Genomic DNA, 26,626 nt, shown 5'->3' with positions numbered 1-26,626 from the left:
GTTAAGAATTCATTTTCCTCTTTTAGTCCCTCCTGCCTGATGTCCCTGTTTTTAGAAGTGCGTTTTTAAAATTCCTAATCTTATACGGGCTTGGAAATGGGAGTCCTGTGCCTAGCATGATGCCTGGTTTTTTGTTGTTTTTTTTTTAATTCACAGGTAAGTAATTTTTGTTCTACTGAGTCAGTGTATCACCGGGTTCTACCCTTTTTTTGATATTCTTTAAAAAACTTGCCTCATCCTAATACTAACCTCTTGGTTGGTTTGGGAATAGAGAAAGCCTTTATAATGAGCTTGGCAGTACCAGAAATAGGAAAACCATGAAATGCATATAACAGTTTTTGAAAAGTATAACTGGCCTGTCTGGTGTGGCTAAGTGGTTAAGCATCAACCCATGCACCAAGAGCCAAGAGGTCGCCGGTTTGATTCCTGGTCAGGGCACATGATCAGGTTGTGGGCCCTATCCCCATTGGGGGACATGCAGGAAACGGCCAGTCGATTCTCTCTCTCATTGATGTTTCTATCTTTCTCTCTCTCTCTAATCAATAAAGAAAAAAATTTTTTTAAAGAAAAGTAAAAAACAAACAAACAAACAAAAAACTTGCCTGTACAAGCTCTATTTCATGCCCCATTCTCTCCTCATCCCATTCAAATTGGGCTTCCGTTCCCCCAGTGGCAAGGAGATAACCTGCTTTCTCCATCTTTCTTGACTCTTAGTAGCCTCTATTGAGGTTGTTCATGTCTCTATGCTTTTTGATCCTTTTTTTAAAAAAGTGAGGTGAAATTTACATATGTTAAAATGCACACATTTAAAATCTTCCATTTGAGTTTTAACAAATGGATATACTCATGTAACCACCATTTTGATCAAGGATAGAACATTTCCATCATCTCAGAGATACCCCTTTCCAGTCACCCTCTGCTCCCCAGTGCAAGCACTGTTCTGATTTCTATCACCATAGATTAGTTTTGCGTCTTCTAGAACTTCATATAAATGGAATCATATTGAATGATTGTACTCTTATTTGTCTGCTGTCTTTTTCTCAGCATAGTGGTTGAGATTCATCCACATGGTTGTGTGTATAAGTAATTTGTTCCTCTTTATTACTCAGTAGTGTTCCATCATATGAATGGACCACAGTTTGATGAACCATTCTTCTGTTGATGGACATTTGGGTTGTCTCCAGTATTTGGTTGTTATGGATAAGGATACTATGAACATTTGTGTGTGTGTGTGTTTTGTGACATATGTTGTAATTTTCCTGGCACCTCGGAGTGGAATTGCTGGACTTAGTATAGGTGTATGAGAAAGTGCCAAAGAGTTTTCCAAAATGGCTGTATACTCTCACCGGCAATATATGAGAGTTCATGCACTTGGTACTCTCAGTGGTTTCTATTTCCTGTGTTTTTAATTTTAGCCATTCTGTTAGATGTGAAGTGATATCTCTTTATGGTCACTCTTTCATTCTTGAAACATTGTTTTCTAAGTTTCTGTTATCTCTTCCTGGTTTTTCTCCTACATTATGATCCTTAGACTGAAGAGCTGCTCTTCTAGAGGGTTCTTCTTTGGACATCATACCCATAGAGAGGAGTCTGAGTGAACAGTCTCCTTTTTCTCAAGGCGTTTCCTGGGTCTAACCATCAATTAGGAGGCTGTTAGGTTCCTGTAGGTGGGAACAAAGTCATTCATAAATAAAATGTTTACAGGTATTTTCATGTAGACTTCTCCACCTACCTAAGTCAAAGGAAGGGAGAATTTTCTATCTGCAACTTGGGTCCATCTTGTGAGTTTTGCTTCTAATTGATACTATTCATGTCAAGGCTTGTTAATTCCTGATTTTATGATGTTGGTGGATTTCCCTCCGAAGGATTTCCCTCCGAAGGATTTTATTTTTTATTTTATTTTATTTTTACCTATTTGCTTCCTTTTCTGTCACTTATCTTTAGGTCAAGAAATAAGAGAAGATCACGTCTTCCTTTTCTCTCTTCCTACGCTTTTGGAATTCAAATTCTCTTCAGGCTTCTGTGTTTGCCCCCTCATCTGTTTCTTAACTCTCCTTTGTTGCCTCCACAATGTTATTAACCCATTCAATGGACTCAAGATTCTCTTTCCGATTCCTGTACTACATCTTCCCTTTGGTAGACCGTAGCATATCTAAAACCTGTTAAGCCTTAGTGACTCTGATACTAACTATTCTAGAGTTATTTTTAGTTTCCACCTTTTCAGAAAGAAGTCTTGCTACTGGGATAAATTTTTTTTTTAATTCTCTCCCAAGGATATTTTTCCATTTTTATCTTCAGATAGAGCAGAAGGGAGGAAGAGAGAGAGAGAAACATCAATGTTGATTGCCTCCCACATGACCCCAGCCAGGGCTGGGGTTGAACCGCAACAAAGGTACATGCCCTTGGCTGGAATCGAACCCAGGACTCTTTGGCCTGTGGGCTGAGGCTCTAACCGCTGAGCCAAACCAGCCAGGGTATGGGATAATTTTCTTGTAATATATTTTTCTGAGGTCATTTCCCTGTCCAATATTCTGCCATGATTCCTAGCTAGTGGGGTATGTGTTGAGTATATTTTAAATCAGACTGACCATCATCAGACCAGTCTATAATTCAGAGCCCCTCTTCAGCTTCTCTCCTGGGTTCTTGCTAGTCTCATCTGCTAGATGTAGCTGTAGCTAATGTTCATTGCTTAAGACTTATGTGCCAGGCATCGTGTTGAGGTTTTGTGTGCATTATTTTCTTCTTACCACAACCCTCAGAGGCAGATAATGCTATCCGCATTAAAAAATAATGATTAAATCATGGTAATACATGCATCTAGTTAAATAATATTTAGATGCCTATAGTAAATACAACTGTTCTCCTTCCCACTGAACCTGTTTCTGATCTCTAGAGGCAACCACTTTTCAACTCTTTCACTTGTTTCTTCTGATATTTGTCTTATTTCAAAATCAGTATGTCTGTTCTGCTATTTATTTATTTATTTATTTATTTATTTTAGAGAGAGAGGAAGGGAGAGGGAGAGAGAGAGAAACATCGATGAAAGAGAACATCAGTTGGCCGCCTCCTGCATGCCCCCCACTGGGCATGTGCTCTTACTGGGAATTGAACCAGCGACCTCTTGGTGCATGGGTTGATGCTCAACCACTGAGCCAACACTGGCCAGGCTGTTCTGCTTTTTCTTATACATTTTATTCTGATGTATCAATTCTAGGTATCTGTTCATCTAAGAAAATGGGCTGTGTTGTTCATCTGTTGGCCCTAAAAGTACACTTGGTGGGCCTACATTTCTCATTTCTGTCCATTTCCAGCCTGTGTGACTATGGGTATTTCACTTTTCTGGGCCTCAGTTTCCTTTATAAAATATAATAATCTCTACCTCAGAGGTTTTCTTTGTGGATCAAATGAAAAATGTAAGCATCTGTGCCTACCACAATTTCTGGCACACTGTAGGTGCTTAAATGGTCCCTAGTATTTGTGTGTGTGTGTGTGTGTGTGTGTGTGTGTGTGTGTGTTTAGAATCTGGTATTTGTTTTATTTGTGGAATTTTTCCAGGTTTTTTTTTTTTTTTAATTATTATTTTTTTTATCCTCACCCGAGGACATTTTTGCATTTACCTTTAGATAGAGTGGGAGGGAGTGAGGGAGGAAGAGAGAGAGAGAAATATTGATGTGAGAGAGACACATCGAGTGGTTGCAACCCACATGACCCCAGAGAGGGCTGGGGACAAAGTGCAACCGAGGTACGTGCCCTTAGTGGGAACCGAACCCGGGTCTCTCGGGTCCGCGGGCCGATGCTCTAACCACTGAACCAAACTGGTCAGGGCTATTTGTGAAATTTTTAAGTATTCTTGAAAGTTATCCTCTGGCTTTCATTCACTGGGTTGACTGCAGATGTAGAGTCTTTATTGTGAAGTTACTCATGTCAAATTATTCTAGTTTGACATTGAATCTTACAGTAATGAAATCTTTAGGGTTTGTTTTGTATTCCTATTCTTGGAGAAAGATGGTACTTCTAGTTCCTTATTAAACCTCTTGTAAGGGGATCTAAGAAGTAATATTTTTTGCACTGAGTTGCATGTTTTGTGTTTTATTCGGAAGGAAGCAGAGCAGAGGCAATAAGTAATACCCACCTTTTTACCTCCTGAGTTCAGATTCAGTTGCAGAATGAGACAGGAGTCAGACTGATGATGGCCTGAATATCAGCTGTGGTACTAATAGAGCTGATTAGAGCACGTGGCTCAGATTTGTGACTGCATGGGCTTCAGACACTCACCTTTCCAGTCACAGGCAGGTGTGGCCTACCCAGGCTTCCCATGGAGTAGGAAGAGAAAATCTGCCCTTGGGGCCAGGCCTTTCCAAAAATGATCCCCCATGTGGCTGAGTCTTCATTCATCTTACTGATGATAGGTCTGTCTCTTCCAAGGGAAGAAGGTCCTTGTAGATAAGAGACTGGAGCCATGGGCCAAATAGCCTCCCCCACATTGTTTCTTCCTCAGCAGTAGAAGAAGCTCCTTCTCTCTGAGGAGAACCAGAGGCATGTGGGATTAGCTTCCCAGAGAAGCTTTTGACTGCTAGTATCCCAGCCATGGTACAGCTTATTGTCATCCAAACCTTCTGGCATTAAGAGTTTAATTCGGTGTTTCATCAAAGTGGAATAATCTTAAAAATCCTTCTTTGAAGACAACACCTGACTACCAGCTGAGATTTATTTTTAAAATCGGGATTATGTGCTCTCTGTGTATGTTTCTTTTGCAGTTTTTATATGTTTAATCATTCTTAGCAGAGTTTGAATATTCACTAAGTGATTTGATGCTTTAATGTGTTACAGTCTTGTGTTCCAGTTTCTTGGATGAAATACAATAAGCAGATGTGAGCCTGGGAGTTGTTTGTTACTCTCTCTCTCTCTTTTTTGGTTAATCCTCACCCGAGGATATTTTCCCATTGATTTTTAGGTACCTGGAAGGGAAGGAGGGAGGGAGGGAGAGAGTGAGAGAGAGAGAAAGAAAGAAAAACATCCATTGGTTGCTTCCCATAGCACCCTGACCATGGAAAGGGATTTGTGCTCTTGACCTGGAATCAAATCAGAGACCCTTTGGTCCATGAGGGCTGATGCTCTAACTGCTGAGCCAAACCAGCCAAACCACTGAACCAAACCGGTCAGGGCTGTTTGTTATTCTTGATGTGCTGTTATTATACCTTCTTTTTTTTTTTGGTTGTTGTTAATCTTCACTGAGGAAAATTTTCCATTGATTTTTAAATAGAGTGAAAGGGAGGGAGAGAGGGTGAGAAGAAGAGAGGAAGGGAGAGAGAGAGAGAGAGAGAGAGAGAGAGAGAGGGAAACATCAATGTAAGAGAGACACATTGATTGATTGCCTCCCACCCAACCCTAACCAAGGCCAGGTATCAAACCTGCAACCCAGGTATGTGCTCTTGACCGGGAATTGAACCCATGACCCCTTGGTCTGCAGGCCAATGCTCTAACCGCTGAGCCAAACCAGCCAGGGTGATGGCTTCTTTGTTTTAAAAAGATCACAGTATGCTAAAGGTGATGCACTAACAGGCTGCTCTGCTGTCTCTACTTAATTTTATTTATAAGGAAGCTACAGAAAGAAAGCATTTTGTTTCTTTACATACTTCCAAAAGCTCGAACTGTTAACCCCCACAAATCAGAAATGATTTCATCTTGGGTGATAATTTCTCTTTTCTGTTGGAACGCTATACTACCTCGTTATGTTTTGTTGTTTTTTTATCCTTACCAGAGGACATTATTCCATTTTTTGTTCAGATAGAGTGGGAGGGAGGGAGAGGGAGAGGGAGGGTGGGGGAGAGAGAGAGAGAGTGAGAGAGAGAAACATCGACGTGAAAGGGACACATCGAGTGGCTGCCACCCACATGACCAACCAGGGCCGGGGACAAATTGCAACCGAAATACGCGCCCTTAGCGGGAACTGAACCCGGGTCTCGGGTCTCTGGACCGCAGGCCGAAGCTCTAACCGCTGAACCAAACTGGCCAGGGCTATGTTTAACTATTTTTCTGCCCCATTGGCAAGGTCATTAAATGTTCTGGAAATAAAAATAATGAAAAAACGCATTCATTTTTGTGGCTTACAACCTTTTCTTTTCTTTTTTTTTTTACTAGTAAAAATCCACTTTATTTTGTATTTTTAAACAAATATAAGACATTTAACCTCTCTGAGAAAAAAATAGGGGATATATTTGCATTTCTTTGATGGTTAATGTTGCTAATTACCCTTTCATATGATTCTTGATCATTCAGATCTTTTCTTCTGTACATTGGCTGCTAAAGTTAAAACCTTTACTTAAAGGTAACAAAATTATATTTAGTTTGGTTATCAAATAATAAAATAATAAATATAAAATACATTTATTCTTTTTTGTATTTTTTCAACTTGATTTTTTACTCTTTACAAAAGGAAAAGAAGACAGTGCTGTTTATTTTTCAAAAACAAACAAAATAAATTATTGAGACTTAATGTTCAAAATGCATATTCATTTTCTTGCTCTTTTGTCGGGAGATATGAATGGAAGACTTATTTATTTATTTATATTGAAATATGTTTTTATTGATTTTTTTAGAGAGAAAGGAAAGGAGAGAGAGAGAAACATCGATGTGAGAGAGAAACATCGATTGGCTGCCTCCTACACACCCCCCATTAGGGATCCAGCCCGCAACCCAGGCATGTGCCCTGACCATGAATAGAACCGGGACCTCTCAGTCCATGGGATGTCGCTCAATCCACTGAGCCACACCAGCCCAGCCGAACAAAATACTTTTAAACAGTAGGGTATATATAGAATTTACCTTATGTTAAGAATTTGAACATTTAGAACGTGGCACTTTTCTAACTACTCTTACTGTTTTTTATCCCAATTTAAGTTCTTACAATTTCACACTTACAATTTATTTCTAATCTTAACCTGATGTAAATATTTTCTTCCCTTATCATAAATTGATCAGATGTCTTTAGATTGTTCAGTTAAATTATACACAGGGGCACCAAGATTGGGTTGTCCTAGATGGCCCTATGCACGTACACTGTAATTCCTTTGCTAATTCTGCCCTTAAGAGCAGACACTGTATTAGTTGGAGTGTGAAGTCATAATTTTTGGGTGGAATCTTTGTGTTCATGCTGACTTTTGCTCCTGTTTCAGCTCCTTATGAAGCTAGACAGCCCCTTGTCCAGCCTGAGGGACCCTCATCAGGGAACCAAGGAACCAAGCCTTCTCGGCATCAGGCTTCCCTTATCCGAGTAAGTGATATTGTGGGGTTATGCCACTGGGAGACTTGGGGACATGGCTTTTGATGGGCCCTCTTTTATTTTTTTCAAGGAAGATATAAACTGACCCCTCACGCAAAGATTGTACTTCTTGTTCTGTTGCTTGTATATTTTCCAACTTTTTTCCTAATATGTATATTTCTCAGTGTCTCTAGACTAATCCAGGCCGGTTCTTGGTCTTTGGTATGTCTAAAATGCCCTTCCACCATCATCTACTTAATCATTAGGTACCTTCTTCAGGAGAGGTTTACTTTTTCCAAAACAGCCTATATAGTACTTCTGCCTTATTTATTCTTTATTATCACTCATCCAGTGCATAGTGAGCTGTTGCCATTTTTTGTGTGCCTTCAATTACATTGAAAGCTTTTGGAAGGCAGAAGTAGTTCTGTATTCTCTCTCAGCACCTAGTTCAATGCTGTTTGGAGAACAGTTATTTTACAGGTGGCAGCAACTACTCTTTCCCATATGTAATTGATACAAAAGAAATATGGTAGAAGCACAAGTGATATTTCAGTTTTCCTGGCTATATTATTACTTAGAACATTTTAGCTTTTCTTACTCCAGTGTTTTTCTTGGGATAAAGAGCTTTTTTTTTTTTTTTCCCTGTGTCTGCCACTGTTTTCTCTGAGTCTTATGCTGAGGAAGTCATATTCTCAAAAGAGGGTGTGTGTGTGTGCACGCGCGTGTGCACGTGTGAACATGCACGCGAGTGCCTGCCTGCATGAGAGAAGTTATGAAAAAACTTGGTTCACTGTTTGACCGTAAAGACAAGAAGAAGTAGGGTGGTTTGCATAACATTTCAACTGTTCAAATTGGGAAGAGGATCATTTATGCGCAGGCAGGTCTCAAAATAGCAGGGTGGTGTCAGATACTCCCATAAGAAAGTGGGCTGGTGTCTGGACCTGAACAGACAAAGGCTAAGGAAGAGTGTGGTTTACTGAATACCCATTGGGAATGGGCGCTGTGTTAGGCATGGTACAGAACTTTATTTTCTCAGGTGTTAGTACTCTGTGTACAAAGAACTTTCTTAAAGACAACAATTTAGCCAGATGTTAGGTATTTATATTTAATGCTTCTTGGAACTATAATATCTAAGTACTGTTATATCTATTAGTATAGATGAGTTAACTGGCTTAGAGAGGTTAAGTAATGGGTTTAAGGTTTTAAAATGTTTTTTAATTGATTTTTGAATGAGAGAGGAAGGGAGAGAGAGATGGAAACATCAATGTGAGAGAGAAACATCGATTGGCTGCTTCCTGCATGCCCCTTACTGGGGATCGAGCCTACAGCCTGGGCATGTGCCCTGACCAGATATCGAACCAGGACCTCTCAGTCCATGGGATGATGCTCAGTCCACTGAACTGCACAGGCCAGGCTAAGGTTTTATTCATAACTTCTAAGTGGCAGAAGCAGAATTTGAACCCAGGCCTGTCCAATGTCAAAACTTGCACTTTAAAATACTTTGCTATACATTAGAGTTCCATGTTACAAGGAGGCTGGGTTCTAAAGTTGCTGCATAGATAGACATTGGGTGTAGTAAAATATTCCTGAAAATCCCTTATTGGTACCACATTGGAGAGGATGCCATTCTCTCCTAGGTCCCATAGAGCTCAATTTTACCCCTGAGTTAGAACAGACAGTTGTGTCTTCAGATAAGCCCCAGATGTAGTAGTTGGCTGCATTTAGAGGTCCTGTGGTACAAAAATATGTGTCTTTAAACACAAGAATCACATCCATGGTGAAGTGACGGTTATATTAGGAAAGGTATCAGAGGGACTGGGGTTCATCTAAAAAATTCTTGGGATGTGGCTATTCATGTTTATGCAGAGTATATTCTAGCACTGTGGAGGCCAAATTCTGAACGGTTAGAATGACGGTCAAACAGGCAGTAAGTCATGAACTTTGCAGTCGTTGGATGAGGCTTACTAGGCCCTTTCTACCTGGCTCCCTGGATGGGATACCCATGAGCTCTCACTTGCATTGGTGTCCTATGACTTCTCTTTGAATCTCTAGCTCCATTTTTCTGCTGATAAACATGCTTCTTGGGCATTTCACTCAACTAATGTTTACTAAACACCTGTTATGTGCCAAGTACTGTGTTGAGAATACAGAAATGAGGTAAAAAACTCCCATTCCCTGCTCTCATGAAGCTTATAGGCTATTGGAGGAGATAGTCGTTAATTAAACCATCACAGTGTGATGTGAATGGAAATTACACTGTGCTTTGAGGGTAACTAGGCAGGGGAGGTGGTTATAACCTAGCAGGGGTGATCAAGGAAGGCTTCCAGCAGGGAGTAACATTTGAGTTGAAACGAGAAGGATTCATAGGTGTTAACCAGGTGAAGGGGTAGGATTGGAGGAAGAAGGCAAAAAAGAGGAAACTTGCACACACAGACATTTTCTATGTGCTTAGTTAGCATTTTATACACATCATCTCTTCCACTGCTCACAGGTATTTTATGAGGTAATTCCTGTTTTTATCCCATTATTTCAGATGCTAAAACCTGAGGTTTAAAGGACTTTCTTTAATTTTCCCAAGGTTACAGGTAGGAAGTGGTAGGGCTGGAGTTCAAACACTGGACATGCTTCTTTAATCTCTGGCTCAGTAACTGGAAGGATGGTGATGTCATCTGTTAAGCTAAGAAGCCTTGGATGAAAAATGTGTTGGGAGTATTGGGGAAAGATCATGAGTTCAGCATTGGATGTTGGAATTTGAGCTTTTGAGATAGCCAAGGGGAGGTGCCAAAGATGGTAGGATATATGAGTCTCGAGCTTTGGGGAGAGTCAGGCTGGACATAAGTATTTGGCAGCGATTGGTCATTAGAAGGACTTATGGTATAGTGCAGAAAAAACCAGACAGGTGCTCACCCAGGTCCAGCCAAACTCTGTGTGACCTTGGAGCAAGTTGCTTCTCTTTTCTGTAATATGAATGACTTGGAATGGATTTCACAGTCCATTGTAATAATCTGCAACAGTCTGATTCCCTTAATGTTTGTTTGGCATCAGTGGAGGTTCCCTCCCTCCTGTTTGGAGCATTGCCTTCTGTTTAAGATGAGAGCAAGGGGCCTTTTTTGGGACAGCAGTATGTGGTTTTCATGGCTGGTGTGTTTTTCTTTCTTTAGTTCTTAGATTTCCTTCTTATGCCTGTCAACTTGGTTTGGCTGGACTCCACATCCCAGAAAGCAAAATGCCAACCTGAATTAGTCATGTAGGTGAGGGGATCTGAAGGGAAGGTTCTTGATGGAAGGGGATTAATATGAATTCAGCATGTGCTAGGGTAGGCCAGGGCAACTAATTCCCCCCACATTGCAATTTTAACATGCTGATGGCAGCCTCACTGACTTCTAGCTTCTTCTGTGGCCTTGTATTCAAGCCCTTCTGGCCTGATTGGGAGGGGGTGGCCTCTGGGAACAGGGGGAGGGTTTTAGGGACCCTGGTCCAGCTCTGTTGAAGTTCATGGGCTTGGCATTTTTGAGGTTACTTATGCCAAAATCAGCACCCAAACTTTGGAATGAGTAGTCTTATTGGTTAATATTTTAGGAATTTCAGTTTTTTGTTGTTGAGGTTGTGGATGGTTGATAGTGGTTTGTAAAGAAATGATAAATCTCCTTTTCTGCTTCACCTGTTATCATGTGTTTATAGGTCATTTTATGGTTTACTTTTTACAAGTTATCCGAACTGTCTAGACTATGTAGGCATTTGTAATTCACTGGCATAGGATTTAGAATCGCCCCTTCTGCTCCCATTACATCCTACTGCTTCTGTTTTTGCCATGGTTGCCAGAAACTACCTAGTGTTAAGTCCCTGTCTCAGTGACCCCTTGGCAGCTTTTGACACTGACTCATCGTTTGGTGTCCATGATACCATCCTCTCCTGGTTTTCTTTCTGCTTCTATGCCTACTTTTTCCTGATCTTTTTCAATTCCCCTTCCTCTACCTCACATACATGTTGGTGAGCCCTAGGTACAATTCTTGCTCTATTACTCCTTAGCCACGTGGAGGCTGATGATCACATATCTCCATCTGCCAGTTATCTTCACTCGAATGTTCCACTTTAAACATCTTTCCCAGAAAAGCAGCTTTCATCCTTCCGTTCCTGGCTCTGTCCACTCATTGGCACAGGCCAGAATGCTGGTCACTGTCTCTGACTCCTCTCTCACCCCTTCTGCCCATTTGGTTACCAAGTTTTGACCATTTCACTTTTTTTTTATCCTCACCCGAGGACATTTTTCCATTTTTTGTTCAGATAGAGCGGGAGGGAAAGAGAGGAAGAGAGAGAGAGAAACATCGATGTGAAGGGACACATGGAGTGGCTGCTACCCGCACGACCAACCAGGGCCGGGGACAAACTGCAACCGAGGTACGTGCCCTTAGCGGAAACCGAACCCAGGTCTCTCTGTACCGCAGGCTGACGCTCCAACCGCTGAGCCAAACCGGCCAGGGCGACCATTTCACTTTTTAAATACCCTTTTTATCTGTCCATTCTTCTGTACTTCCTCGCTTCAGGCCATCCTCTGTCACCAAATATGTTACATCAGCCTCTAACTCTTTCTTCTTGCTCCACTCTTGCCCTCTTGAAATCCATTATCTTTACTGCAGACAAAAATAATCTGTAAAACACAAATTAGTTCCTCCTACTCCCTTGACTGAAGCCTGTCACAGTCTACCTGCCGTTCTCAGTATATCATCCATGTTCCTGAACATGGCCCTCGGAGCCTGATGTTTGGCCCCTGCTGTTCTCTTCAGTCACAACAGTCTGCTGCTTTTCTCCCTCCAGCCTCTGGCCGTGCACAGCTGCTGGTTATTTCCCATATGGTCTGTGTTCTATGTGGAAACCTTACTTTTCATTCTTGCTTTGCCTTCTTTGTTTTCTCCTTTGCCTCAGTTCATCTGTGCATTTTTCCAATTGATAACACAAAGTGCAAAGCATTTTCTAATATTTCTTGTATATGTGAGGTTTCCTTTTTTTTTTATTATTATTCTTTAAAAAATGGTTCATTTCTCATCTCATTTATCTGAGAAGCTCAGCCAAAGGGAGGGGCGTCCTATTTTTATTGGGTTTTCATCCTAGAGACATTTGGTGGTGTCTGTTTCTTTTGTATCGTTCCAGGAATGCTTTATGCATCTATAAGCAAATATAAGTATTTGTATAGATAGCTTATATATGCAGTATATTTTTACCTGACTTTAGGGAGAGAGGTTTGGCAAATGAAATATCTTTTTTGCCAGATCTCACTAGAAAAAAAAACTGTGTTTTATTTTAAACCAAAAACACTAACTTTTTAAACCCTAAACATACGTGCTGTGAGTTTTTTTTCTCTTTCTGGAGAGACAAACGTAACAGTCAATACTCACTATTGTTACTTCAAAGATAAAATAATGACAAACAGCATTTAGAGAACTTTACCACCCTGCAATTCTAGTTGGGGGTTTTGACTATGCTTTCGGTTGAAGTTTCCTAATAAACAGGTAGGGGTTGTTAGACATTGCTATCTAGGCACCATAGCAGCCACCATAGCAGCCCAAAAGTCTGTAACTTTAAAAACATTTATTTAACTTAGTTGTCTCTTTTCTTCTCATTCTTGCTCAATCTCAATTTCTTGACATGGCTCCCACCCTGCCCCAAGACTTAACCGTAGGTACTTATGGCCAGAAGCAGATTCTCTCTGTTACTTTGATCTTTTTAGAATGGTTCCAAATAGCCAAATTTGTGTGTAAAGGATGGTGAGAGAATGAAAACCCCAAGGCTCTGTTGGAGTGATATATGTGTAAATCCGGAGAGATTTGAAGTCCTACAAGTAAATTGTTCATCCTGAGTTTTAATGGGAACAGGAAGAAGTAGTCCTTCTGAGACACTGACACTGCACCCAGAGAGCTTTTTAATAGTGTGGAAGATATTTTTTTTTTTTGTTCAGGTAGAGTGGGAGGGAGAGAGAGGAAGAGAGAGAGAGAGAGAAACATCGATGTGAAAGGGACACATCGAGTGGCTGCCACCCGCACAACCAACCAGGGCCGGGGACACACTGCAACCGAGGTACGTGCCCTTAGCGGGAACCGAACCCGGGTCTCTCAGGACCGCAGGCCGACGCTCTAACCGCTGAACCAAACCGGCCAGGGCAGTGTGGAAGATATTTTATGTGTAGGCTGAACCAGGATGCTGGGAGGATGAGGAGAGTAGAGAGTAGAGATTGTGGCTGAAAGATTAGGGTGGGCTTCAGTGAGGTGGCTTAGAGTTGAATACTGAGAAGGCTGGTGCTCTGAGTTTAGAGAAGAAGCAGGTAAACAAGTGGAGTGTACTAGATGCTGTGTCAGCCACCCTGGTTCTCTTGTCTAATACTCAACATATTGGGCCCACAGGAGCTCATTCAGGGTCCAGGAATTCTTTTTTTTTTTTTATCCTCACCCGAGGACATTTTTTTCCATTTTTTGTTCAGATAGAGTGGGAGGAAGAGAGAGAGAGAGAGAGAGAGAGAGAGAGGGAGAGAGAGAGAGAGAAACATCTACGTGAAAGGGACACATTTAGTGGCTGCCACCCGCACGACCAACCAGGGCCGGGGACAAACTGCAACCAAGGTACGTGCCCTTAGCGGGAACCGAACCCGGGTCTCTCTGGACCGCAGGCTGACTCTTTAACCTCTGAGCCAAACTTGCCAGGGCAGGGTCCAGGAATTCTTTATTGGCCTGTGTGGGGTTTTTCTCCTCCTGTAGAGCATCAGGCATTTTTTCCTTCCTTATGTTAGACTCCTTCCCTTCTCTCCTTTCTGAGAGCTCTGACATTGCCCCCTGTGAAGCCTGTCTACTTCAACATAATGTCACTTGCATGTTTAGTTCTCTCCCTTTTCCTCTGCTTCTCATATCTCGGTCTAACCCTGTAGCTGATGAGCCACTGAAGACACACACATGGGTGTTCTCATGAGGCGTGGGAGCTAAAAATCCACCTGATGATGCTCCCTCTCTTCACATGACCACAGTGAAAGCATGCTAACACTTTGGTTGCTTGTTTCTGATTACACAGCAAACACTACACTGTTATTTTTTGGACTATGGGTTGTGAGTTTTCAAATACTCACAATTAAAAACATGTAAATTCAACAAAATCCAGCACCCATTTCTGATAAAAACGCTCATCAATGTGGCAATAGAAGGATCATATCTCGACATAATAAAGGCCATATATGAAAAACTTACAGCCAACACCATACACAATGGGCAAAAACTAAAAGCATTTCCCTTACGAACAGGAACAAGACAGGGATGCCCACTTTCGCCACTCTTATTTAACATAGTACTGGAAGTCTTAGCCACAGCAGTTAAACATGAAGAAAAAATAAAAGGGATCCAAATTGGAAAGGAGGAAGTGAAACTGTCATTATTTGCAGATGACATGAAATTGTACATAGAAAACCCTAAAGACTCCATCAAAAATCTACTAGACTTAAATGAATTTGGCAAAGTAGCAGGATACAAAATTAATGTCAAAAAATCGACGGCATTCTTTTTTAATTTTATTTTTATTTATCCTCACCCAAGGACATTTTTCCATTTTTGTTCAGATAGAGTGGGAGGGAGAGAGAAGAACATCAATGTGAAAGGGACACATCGAGTGGCTGCCTCCCGGAGCACAACCTCAACCAGGGCCGGGGACAAACTGCAACTGAGGTATGTACCCTTAGCGGGAACGGAGCCTGGGTCTCTCTGGACATGGGTTGATGCTCTAACCGCTCTAACTGCTGAGCCAAACCGGCCAGGGCATTCTTATACACCAACGATTAACTCACAGAAAGAAAAACTAAAAAAAAAAAAAAAAATCCCATTTACCATTGCGGCAAAAAAATTAAGATACCTAGGAAAGTATTATCCTAAGCGAAACAAGCCAAGCAGAGAAAGACAAATACCACATGATCTCACTTATTTGTGGCATATAATGAACATAACAGTCTGAGGAATAGGGTAGACCCAGAGACGTGGAAGTAGGGTACAGACTGACAACCCTCAGAAGAGGGGTAATGGGGGGAGGGAAGAGATGAACCACAGAACTTATATGCATGTACGCATAACCGATGGACGTGGACAGCAAAGCTGGGGATGGGGTGGGTGGTATGGGGAGGAGGGTGCCAATGGGGAAAAAAAGGAGAAACATCTGTAACAAAAATTCAAAAAAAGAAATAATTGTACAAAGGTGTCTTTAACCACATGTTGAGAAACTCACTCAGGGATATACTTTCAACAGCTCAGAAGGTTCTTTCTGAGTCTTATTAGGCAACGCACAGTGGCTATTTATTAAGATAAACAAAATTTTTTTTATTTATTTTTATTTATTTATATTTTGTTCAGATAGAGTGGGGGAGAGAGAGAGAGAGAAACATCGATGTGAAAGGGACACACCAAGTGGTTGCCACCCTCACAACCCAACGAGGGCCGGGGACAAACTGCAACCGAGGTACATGCCCTTAGCGGGAACCGAACCCGGGTCTCTCTGGACCACAGGCTGACGCTCTAACCGCTGAGCCAAACCGGCCAGGGCAGATAAACAAAGTTTTTTAAACCACCACTACAGTCATAGGAGAATGGTAGGTAACACATATTCATTACTTTGCTTAGTGCCAGACACTGTAAGATCTAATACACGTGACCTATTTTCATCTTCACAACAACCCTGTGAAGTGTGTCTCATTATTCTCATTTTGCAGAACAAGAAACTGAGCACTGGGGAAGGGAAGTGGCTTACCAGGACCACACACCTAGTAAATGGTAGAGCCAGAACATGAATGAGGGTCCAATAGTACTCTTACTCAGCAAGCCCTATGGTTCTCTCCCTTCCATCCATTCATTTATGCATCCACCCTGCAATGTACAGTTTCCTTTACAGAACAACCTCACTGCAATGCCTGAACCATTGAGGCAATTTTGCAGATTGAGGATCTGAGCTTGGGATATGAATATGCTACACTTACACCTCCCTTCCCATTATCTAGTTTAGTTGTATATTTTGGCCAGTGAACTATTAAATTATGCAGTGCACCATTTTATTTCTCACATAATTTTTGCCTTACACATCTGGCATATTTTCACATCAGAAAAGAATCCTGTAGATAGTCATATAATACAGGTATTCAATCATTTCACTGTTATTTTAGTATGTGGCACTAACACTATTTTGATTAACATTAGGAATGCTTATGAGTAATCATCGTCTCCAATTCTTCCATCAGAAGCCAAGATCTGCTGCTCCAGGATGGCATTTTTCCTTTACAATTGTCAGGATTTTGCTATTTGCTCAGAGAAGAAAATGAGAAATTAGCGGTAAGAGGAGACTGACGAGGCCACAAACTTCTAGTACCACTGCATTAAAGTCCCCAGCCCAAACCTTGCCAGTTTGGTCAAGGCTACATGTCTCTTCTCTGCTATGGCCTTTCCTTAACATTCAACAGCCTTAGGTCAGATGGGAAACAGATGCACCAAGAACTTGGGCTGAATTCAAGGAATGCTTTAGAGGATGAGGCTACAGATTAGAGGTGCAAAAAGTGCTGGTGTTGGAGGCAGACAGACTGGGTTCAAATCTGGGATGGTCACTTACTCACCATGAGACTTGGGCCAGTTACTTACCTTCTGAGCCATTTATCGCCCACCTGAAATGCCACGCCACAGCCCAGAGGGCTCTGCACACCTCTCCAGGCCCATCTTTACCATTCTGGGCTCTAACAAATAGGTTTTTCTGTATTTCATCTGTCTTCTCTCCATGCTATTTACAATGGTACTCTGGCTCACTCAGCACCCACTCTGCCCCTTCTTAGCATAACTCCCTGAACTGCAGAGGCTGGCTAGGTAAAAACTAAATTATCCCAATATCTTTGCTGCTAGAATTCCAGATGGGACTTAGGTTCCATTAAACAAATACTCCTATGGAAGACTGATACAGAATCGAGTCACATCTTGAAAGATGCAGGGAGCAGAGCATTCATGCTGCTGGTCTAGGTCATGCACTATGGGGAGCTGGAGCAGAAAGCAATGACAGCAGTTTCCCAATTCTGTAGCTTTCTGATTGATTGTGACAGAAGCAAGGCCCCCTTAGCCACCCAGTGCTGCTTTGTGGTTTTGGGAATTATTCTTGCAAGCTTAGAATAGTCTGAATCTTTAGCCCTTCCAAAAATTTGGTAGGCTACCCACACCCCTATTATCAATCCCTATTTGTTTAAGCTAGCCAGAATAGGATCAGTTGCCCACAGTGAAGAACCCTGACCAACACCTGCCCTTTGTCTAGGCTCTTACCACTAAGTGAGATACTCTTCTCACCTCCCAGCACCATCCTCCCTTAACCTGGTTAATTCCTTGTCATCCCTCACTTCTTTGTGGAAGCCGTCTCTCACTTGCTAGTCCTAGGTGAGATTTCTCTGTTTTATGCTACCAAAGTACTGCATTGCCTTTGGAGTAATTGTCAGTTTTCCATTATACACGCAGAGGTGGGATCATCTGATTCACATCCATCTCCCCCCTCCACTTGACTGCAATTTCCCTGAGAGTAGGCACCATGTTTGTACTCCTCGGGGTACCCTTGCCATGGTGGCTGACCCATAGAAGCCGCTTAGTAACTATTTCCCAATAGATGAGTAGAGGATGTAATGTTGCAAGTAATCTACCTTCCAACACTGTTGGGAGGACTGAAAGAACACATACAATCTAAGGGGCCACTAAAACACTGGACCAAATAAACACTGGGTCAGTAGTGATACTTGTTGGGATAGGTAATTGGGGGCATGACATCACCTGCTCACCTGAGGTCAAGGGCAGTGCTGATGGGCCTATATAGAGACTGCAGTGGTGCTACTGTAAAGGAACCTTCCATATTCACAGCCTAGTATATATTAACTGACTGAGACTGAAAGGTCCCAGGGGATATGCTGGAAACAAAAACCACTCTCCCTTCCAGCTTTAAAAAATACTGTCAGGGACCAGTTCAATCAGGTGTTTTCATCTACATCCGAGAGGCTAAATCTAACAAATATATGTGGACCCTAGCTATTACCAGGGAAGTTCTGGACACCATAAGCTTTTAATGCAATGCCCATATCTCACGGGGAGAAACAACATTGACCCCACAAATAAGATGTGCTTATTTGCTTTCATCAACAGTCTAAACAACCTGCTGTGTGGATGCTGGAATTCGAATGTGGACCAGCCTATCATTTTGACCTCCCCCACCGGCCATCTCTAAATCATGGATTTTGCAAGGCCTTAAGGCAGCACCTCAATCAGTCCTAATATTTATTGAAACAGTGTCTTTTCCCCAAAAACATCCTTCAATTTCTTTCTCAGGTACCCTCTTATATCCCAGAGTCACCCGACTTAATGATCTAGTATCATTTTGCTATTCTCATCTTGTAACACAAAACATTTTTGTCTTTCATGTAGAAGTGCCTCCCAGCAAAGAAACCAAGCAATTAATATCACTTCAATAGTTAAGAAGTGTGGGTGCATGGTAAGCACCTGAGGAATATAATAGGAGACAGCTAAGACATTTAGGCTGAGAAAAATAAATTTCAGTATCAATTGAAATTAAATGTTTCAAAAACAAGGACTAAAAAAATCTGAAAAAGATGAAAAAGAACTATAAGTAGGTGAAGGAAGTAGGAAGGAGGTTTGATGCTATGAAAAATAGGACTTCTTTGTGGTAAGTAACCATTCGGATATCTGGCAGTCTTAGGTCAACTCAGCAAAGAATACACTGAGGACACAGCCACCTTTTACCTCCTAGTAGATGGTGAAACTCCAGTGATGGTTTAAAATCAAATGGGGAATGAATCTGGTAAAACAAGATGTCACATCAAGAACAGGGCACATGTGCCCTGGCTGGTTTGGCTCAGAGGTTGGAGCATCAGCCTGGGGACCAAAGAGTCTTGGGGTCGATTTTGGTCAAGGGCATGTACCTCGGTTGTAGTTCAGTCCCCGGCCCCAGTCAGGGTTGTGTGGGAGGTAGCCAATCCATGTGTCTCTCTCACATAGATGTTTCTTTCCCTCCCTCCCTCCCTCCCTCCCTCCCTCCCTCCCTCCCTCCCTCCCTCCCTCTCCCTCCCTCCCTTCCTCTCTCCCTCTCCCTCCCTCCCACTCTATCTGAAGATAAATGGAAAAATATCCTTGGGTGAGGATTAAAAAAAAAAAAAGATACAAGGCACACGCATTTCTATAAAATTTATCAAACCAGTTCTTCCTGTTACACATAAAGGCAAACACACATATACTCTCTCCCTCCCTCTTCCTCCTCCTCCCTATCTCTCTCCCCCTCCTGTTTCTCTCAGAGGAAGAAAACTGAGTTGTCTAAGCAATGCTGAAAGGTCAACAGACACAATTGGTTGACATTTACCATTCCTAACAACAGAAGATTTTCCTAGCCCTAATCTCTACCCATAAACTAAGTAAGTAATTCAACTTTACTGTTGTGGAGATACAAACAAGAAATCCCCATTGCAGGCAGCCTGGAGCACTCCAGAACTGAAAAGAAGCTGGAGGTCCCTACCCTCCTTCCAGGGCCTCAGGTGCCCAGGACCTCCTCTCAACCATGCAAGGAGCAGTTTTCCACATGCACTGAAGACTCTCACTCATCCAAAGAAACAGAGACACCAGCTTCTGTTTTCAGACTGGTAGAAATGACAAACCAATAAGGAAACACTGATAACACATAAGAAAAAAGTGGAGAGCCCTGGCCAGTTTGACTCAGCGGTTAGAGCGTAGGCCTGCGGTCCGGAGAGACCCGGGTTCGGTTCCCGCTAAGGGCATATACTTCGGTTGCAGTTTGTCCCTGGCCCTGGTTGGTCGTGTGGGTGGCAGCCACTCGATGTGTCCCTTTCACGTCGATGTTTCTCTCTCTCTCTCTCTCTCTCTCTTCCTCTCTCTCCCTCTCACTCTATCTGTACAAAAGATGGAAAAATGTCCTCGGGTGAGGATTAAAAAAAAACAAAGTGGAGGACACAGAACATGAAGAAGCATTCACAAAAAATAAAATACAAATGACTCATAAACTTAAGATATCCCACTTCACTAATAAAGAGAACTGTGAATTAAAATACACTGAGAGCCCTAGCCAGTGTGGCTCAGTTGGTTGGGTGTTGTCCCATACACTGAAAGGTTGCTGGTTCAATTCCTGGTCAGAGTACATGCCCAGTCAGAGCAGGTGCCCGAGTTGCAGGCTCGATCACTGGGGGCAGCTGATCAATGCTGAGCTCTCACATTGATGTTTTTCTCTTCTCCCTTCTCCTCTCTCTGAAAATCAATAAACTATTCTTAAAAAAAAAAACTATACTGAGATATCATTTTCACCTATCAGATTGGCAAAGTTCCATAAGATTTTTAGCACACTGTGTTTGCATGGGTATGGGAAAATAAACATTTTCATACATTGTTGGCAAGTGTATACATTAATACAGTCTCCAATTTGAAAATCTCTATCAAAAATGTAAAATATGTAAACATTTCACCCAATTATTCCATTTCTGGGCACTAATGCTATATATATATGCAAATGATGCTGAGATTGCAAGTTCTAGATGTTGATCAGAGGGGCTGGTTAAATGATTGGTGGAAGATGTACACAATGAAATACTATGGATCAGAAAAAAACAAAAGGATAAGGGAGCACTTTATGTACTGCTATAGAATGTTATAAAATGTATTGTTAAGTAAAAGAATACAGTGCATACCAAATAGTATGCTACCATATGTGTAAAAAGGTGGAACTATATATTTTGCACATATTATATATAATTACATATAATACCTGTATTCACATGTATATGCACAAAATTTCCTAGAACAACATGAAAGAAATTAGTCCTATCAACTGCCTCTGGGATGGGGAAATGGATGACTAGGGGAGGGGATAGAAGGGACAATTTTCACTCTGTACTCTTTCTTATGTTTTGAATTTCTAAAATATATTTTTTAAATTTTTTAAATGATTTTTATTAATTTATATTTGTTAAGGATGTTTCTCCTTTTTCCCCCAGTGACACCCTCCTCCCCACCCCCACCACTTCATTCCCAGCTTTGTTGTCTATGTCAATTGGTTATGCGTACATGCATATAAGTTCTGTGGTTTATCTCTTCCCTCCCACCACCCCCTCTTCTGAGGTTTGGCAGTCTGTACCCTACTTCTATGTCGCTGTGTCTATTTTGTTCATCAGTTTGTTTAGTTCATTATATTCCACAAATAAGTGAGATCATGTGATATTTGTCTTTCCCTGCTTGGCTTGTTTCGCTTAGCATAATACTCTCCAGGTCCTTCCATGCCATCTCAAAGGATAAGAGATCTTTCTTTCTTACAGCTGCATAGTATTCCACTGTGTATATGTACCACTGCTTTTTTACCCACTCATCTACTGATGGACACTTGGGCTGTTTCCAGATCTTTGCTATTATAAATAGTGCTGCTATGAACATAGGGGTATATATATATTTTCTGATTGGTGTTTCAGGCTTCTTAGGGTATATTCCTAGAAGTGGGATCACTGGGTCAAATGGCAGTTCAATTTTTAATTTTTTGAGGAAACACCATATTGTTTTCCACTGTGGATGCACCAGTCTGCATTCCCACCAGCAGTGTACTAGAGTCCTCTTTTCTCCACATCTTTGCCAGCACTTGTTATTTGATGATTTGTTAATGGCGGCCATTCTGACAGGTGTGAGGTGATACCTCATTGTTGTTTTAATTTGCCTCTCTCTGATGATTAGTGATGTTGAACATTTTTTCATATGTCTCTTGGCCATCTGTATGTCCTGTTTAGAGAGGTGTCTCTTTAGGTCCTCTGCCCATTTTTTAAATTGGGTTGTCTTCTTTTTGTTGAGTTGTATAAGTACTGTATATATTTTGGAAATCAACCCCTTATCTGATGTATCATTGGCAGTTATGGTCTCCCATATAGTGGGTTCCCTTTCCATTTTCATGGCTGTTTCTTTTGCTGTGCAGAAGCTTTTTAGTTTGATGTAATCCCATTTGTTCATTTTTTCCTTTGTTTCTCTTGCCTTAGGTATTGTATCAGTGAAAATTCTGCTGCATATGATGTCTGAAATTTTGTTGCCTACATTTTCTTCCAGGACTTTTATGGATTCACGAGTCACATTTAAGTCTTTTATCCATTTTGAATTTATTGTTGTGTCTGGTGTAAGTTGATGGCCTAGTTTCATTTTTTTTTTGCATGTATCTGTTCAATTTTCCCAACACCATTTATTGAAGAGGCTGTCTTGACTCCACTGTATACTCTTGCCACCTTTGTCAAATATTAATTGAGCATAATTTCTTGGGTCAATTTCTGGGTTCTTTGTTCTGTTCCATTAATCTATCTGCCTGTTCCTGTGCCAGTACCAAGCTGTTTTGATTACAGTAGCTTTGTAGTATACCCTGATATCTGGTATTGTGATCCAACCTACTTTGTTCTTCTTTTTCAACATTGCTGTGGCTATTCGGGGTCTTTTTTGGTTCTATATAAACTTTTGGAGTATTTGTTCTAGTTCTGTGAAATACGTCGTTGGTATTTTGATGGGGATTGCATTGAATCTATAGATTGCTTTGGGTAATATGGACATTTTAATGATGTTAATTCTTCCAATCCATGGACAAGGTATGTGCTTCCACTTTTTATATCTTCCTCTATTTCTTTTTTTAATGCCCTGTAGTTTTCTGCAAATAGGTCCTTTACTTCTTTGGTTAAGTTTATTTCTAGGTATCTTAATTTTTTTGCCGTGATGGTAAATGGGATTGTTTTTTCAGTTTCTTTTTTAAAAATTTTTTTTAATCCTCACCCGAGGACATTTTTTTTTCATTTTTTTGTTCAGGTAGAGTGGGAGGGAGAGAGAGGAAGAGAGAGAGAGAGAAACATTGATGTGAAAGGGACACATCGAGTGGCTGCCACCTGCACGACCAACCAGGTCCGGGGACAAACTGCAACCGAGGTAGATGCCCTTAGCGGGGACCGAACCCGGGTCTCTCGGGACTGCAGGCCGATGCTCTAACCGCTGAGCCAAACCGGCCAGGGCTGTTTTTTCAGTTTCTCTTTCTGTGAGTTCATCATTGTTGTATAAGAATGCTGTTGAGCCCTGGCCGGTTTGGCTCAGCGGTTAGGGCATCGGCCTGCGGTCCAGAGTGACCCGGGTTTGGTTCCCGCTAAGGTCACGTACCTCGGTTGCAGTTTGTCTTCGGCCCTGGTTGGGTCCTGCGGGTGGCAACTACGCGATGTGTCCCTTTCACGTTGATGTTTCTGTCTGTCTCTTCCTCTCTCTCCCTCCCACTCTATCTGAACAAAAAAAGAAAATAAAAAATGTCCTTGGGTGAGTATAAAAACAAAAGAATGCCATCAATTTCTTGACGTTAATTTTGTATCCTGCTACTTTGCCAACTTCGTTTATTAAATCTAATATGTTTTTGATGGAGTCTTTAAGGTTTTCTATGTATAATATCATGTCAGCTGCAAATAATGACAGTTTCACTTCCTTCTTTCCAATTTGGATCCCTTTTGTTTTTACTTCATGTCTGATTGCTTTGGCTAAGACTTCCAGTACTATGTTAAATAAGATTGGTGAAAGTGGGCATCCCTGTCTTGTTCCTGTTCTTAAGGGAAATGTTTTTAGTTTTTGCCCATTGAGTATGATGTTGGCTGTAGGTCTTTCATATATGGCCTTTATTATGTCGAGATATGATCCCTCTATTCCCACATTGTTGAGCGTTTTTATCCGAAATGGATGCTAGATTTTGTCAAATGCTTTTTCAGCATCTATTGATATGATCATGTGGTTTTTATTCTTCATTTTATTTATGTGGTATATCACATTTATTGATTAGCAAGTATTGTAACTGATAAGGTTAAATTGTGCTGTTAGGATTTAATTTTAACGAATTTTTCTATAGACAGAAACAGAAGTTATTTATTGCAACTTCCTATAAATCTATAACTATTTCAAAATAAAAAATAAAAATTTTAAGTTGGGTGACATTGTTTGATAAGTGCACATAAAGTTCAGCTCTAGTAATTACAGGAGAGCTCAGGTTAACCTTTCTGTGTCTGGACCCGAATTGGCAATTTGTCCAATCATTTGTTTATTTGTTTACTCATTCAACAAATATTTATTGAGTGCTTCCTGTTTGATAGGTGCTTGGCTATACAGTAGTGATCAGAATTGACAAAATTTTCTGCCCTCATGGACCTTATAGTGAGAGTGGGGTGGGAGACAGACTATAAACAAGATTTATGGCCCTGGCCGGTTTGGCTCAGCGGTTAGAGCTGTCCGCCTGTGGTCCGGAGAGACCTGGGTTCGGTTCCCGCTAAGGGCATGTACCTCGGTTGCAGTTTGTCCCCGGCCCTGGTTGGTTGTGCGGGTGGCAGCCACTCGATGTGTCCCTTTCACATCGATGTTTCCCGCTCTCTCTCTTCCTCTCTCTCCCTCCCACTCTGTCTGTACAAAAAATGGAAATATGTCCTCGGATGAGGATTAAAAAAAAAAAAAAGATTTATGGAGTATAATATAGAATGGTTTAAGGTGAAAACAAAATAGTTGAACTTCATCTCCTTTTCTTTAGTCCTCATTTAGCAATTTTCCCCAGCCCTCTTTTCTCTTCACTCTGTATTTCCTCCCCAGAATCTCCTTCAAGCTCATTAGATCAACTCCTGTTAACCAAGCATAGAAAGACGGATGGATGTAAAGATGCATCCATATGTTGTCCCTGTAGATAGTCTGCATGGACAATTACATTATAATTAGAAATTTGTGTGGGCTCAGAATCGTTTCATTTCATTAGGTGGCCAAATTGCAAAATGAAGATGGACTCATGCTTCCATCTTCAACACAGGAATGGCTGTGGTTGGGACTGGACTGGTCTGTCTTGACTTTTGGACTTCCTTGAAGGATAGATTAGGTAGGGTAACAGCTGCTCTAACAAACATGCCTCACTTTTTAATGAATTACCAACAGTAGGTATATTTCTCACTTATCTAACAGGTTGGTAGGTAGCTTTCTTCCATGTGGTGATTCAGGCTCCAGGGCTCCTCCTGTCCCATGGCTGTGCTATCCCTTATTCAGCAGGCCAGTGGGTAAGGAGAGCATAGAGGAGTGCCACAGGGTGCTAGCCCTGCCTGGGAGAGGTGCAAGTCACTTGCGTTCACATTGCACTGGCCAGAACTCAGTCACATGGCTGTACTTAACTTTAAGGGGGGCTGGAAAGTGTCATTTCTGGGTGGGTAGCAACTCAATGACAGTTTTTGCTACTCCAGATGGTTTGTTTACTAAGACACTTAAAAGACATTGTTATAAGGTCATTGTACCCTCGAATGAAATGGCTGGACTCACAGGCAGCAATTACAGGATGCTTCCAGGGTGGGATTGTATTCTAAACAGAAATGTTCTATGGTTGAAACAATATACACACCCTTCTGAAGTTCCCCCTGACAATGCCTCCTTGCAATTCATATTATTCAGCTATGCTTGATTTTTAAGATACTTCAGGGGTAAATGTCACCCTTTGAAATTTTATTAATGATATTATTTTTAATGAGTCTTTTGAAGTCTCTTTCGTTATAAACAGCCTGTTTTCCCCAGAGATAATAACTCGCAGTGCCAAATATTTGCATTTCACTTGAAACAAAACCAAGGGTTTGAATGTTTTAAATATAAGCAAATCTAATTCTCTTGTGTGTAGAGAAACTGTATAATGAACCATATGTATGTGACTTAAGCAGACAGATGTGGATGATTTCTCTCTCTCTCCTTTTTTTCTTAAAAATGCTGGCAGAGCTCAAAATTGGCACCAAGCAGCAAATATCTCCACCCAGCCAACCAAACCACTGGAGCTGGAGTTGAAATGGGGGAGGTCTCTTAGGTCGCATGCAGAAGTGGAGCTTTTACTGATTCTGGCTTCTACTTGGAAGCCCAAGGCTCCACAACTCAGCCACCCCTGTTTCTCAATGCCTTCTGTCTTTTCAATTAGGCATTCTGTCTTAGGTGACTGACTTTATCTGAAAAGTTGGGTCGATTGTTGTGGTTGACTTTTGGTTCATCTGGAGGAGATGGTTCCATGTCTCTGGGTCCTGCAACAAGATGGCCCCCTAGCTGCTGATAGAAAGGTTCTAAGCTGCCATCCCTTTGTTAGAATGGGCCTTCCTCTGGTGGTACCCATATGGCTTTTTTTCTCTTACTCCTCTCATAGCCCTCCCTACCCTGGAGTCACCTTGACATCTCGCCCAGGTTACTGATATGGCCTTATTTAACTGGTCTTCTTACATTTAGTTTTTCCCCCTCCAGTCTCCTCACTGAAGTGATCTTTCTGTAATCCAAATCTGATTATTTCAGT

General features: G+C 41.4%; 1 protein-coding gene across 1 annotated transcript in view; it reads left to right on the top strand.

Annotated features, from left to right (window-relative positions):
- Positions 1-26,626, top strand: part of REPS2 (RALBP1 associated Eps domain containing 2) — a 166,940-nt gene that overhangs the window by 15,114 nt on the left and 125,200 nt on the right. The window contains exon 5 of the mRNA XM_036270186.1: positions 7,176-7,273. Within this exon, the coding sequence (XP_036126079.1) occupies positions 7,176-7,273 (98 nt within the window). The remainder of the gene's footprint in view (positions 1-7,175; positions 7,274-26,626) is intronic.

Source organism: Molossus molossus, unplaced genomic scaffold, assembly GCF_014108415.1.
Source record: "Molossus molossus isolate mMolMol1 unplaced genomic scaffold, mMolMol1.p scaffold_m16_p_2, whole genome shotgun sequence".
In the NCBI taxonomy this organism is placed as follows: Eukaryota; Metazoa; Chordata; class Mammalia; order Chiroptera; family Molossidae; genus Molossus; species Molossus molossus.
The sequence above is the reverse complement of the archived record's forward strand: the minus strand, read 5'-3'. Positions and strand labels throughout refer to the sequence as shown.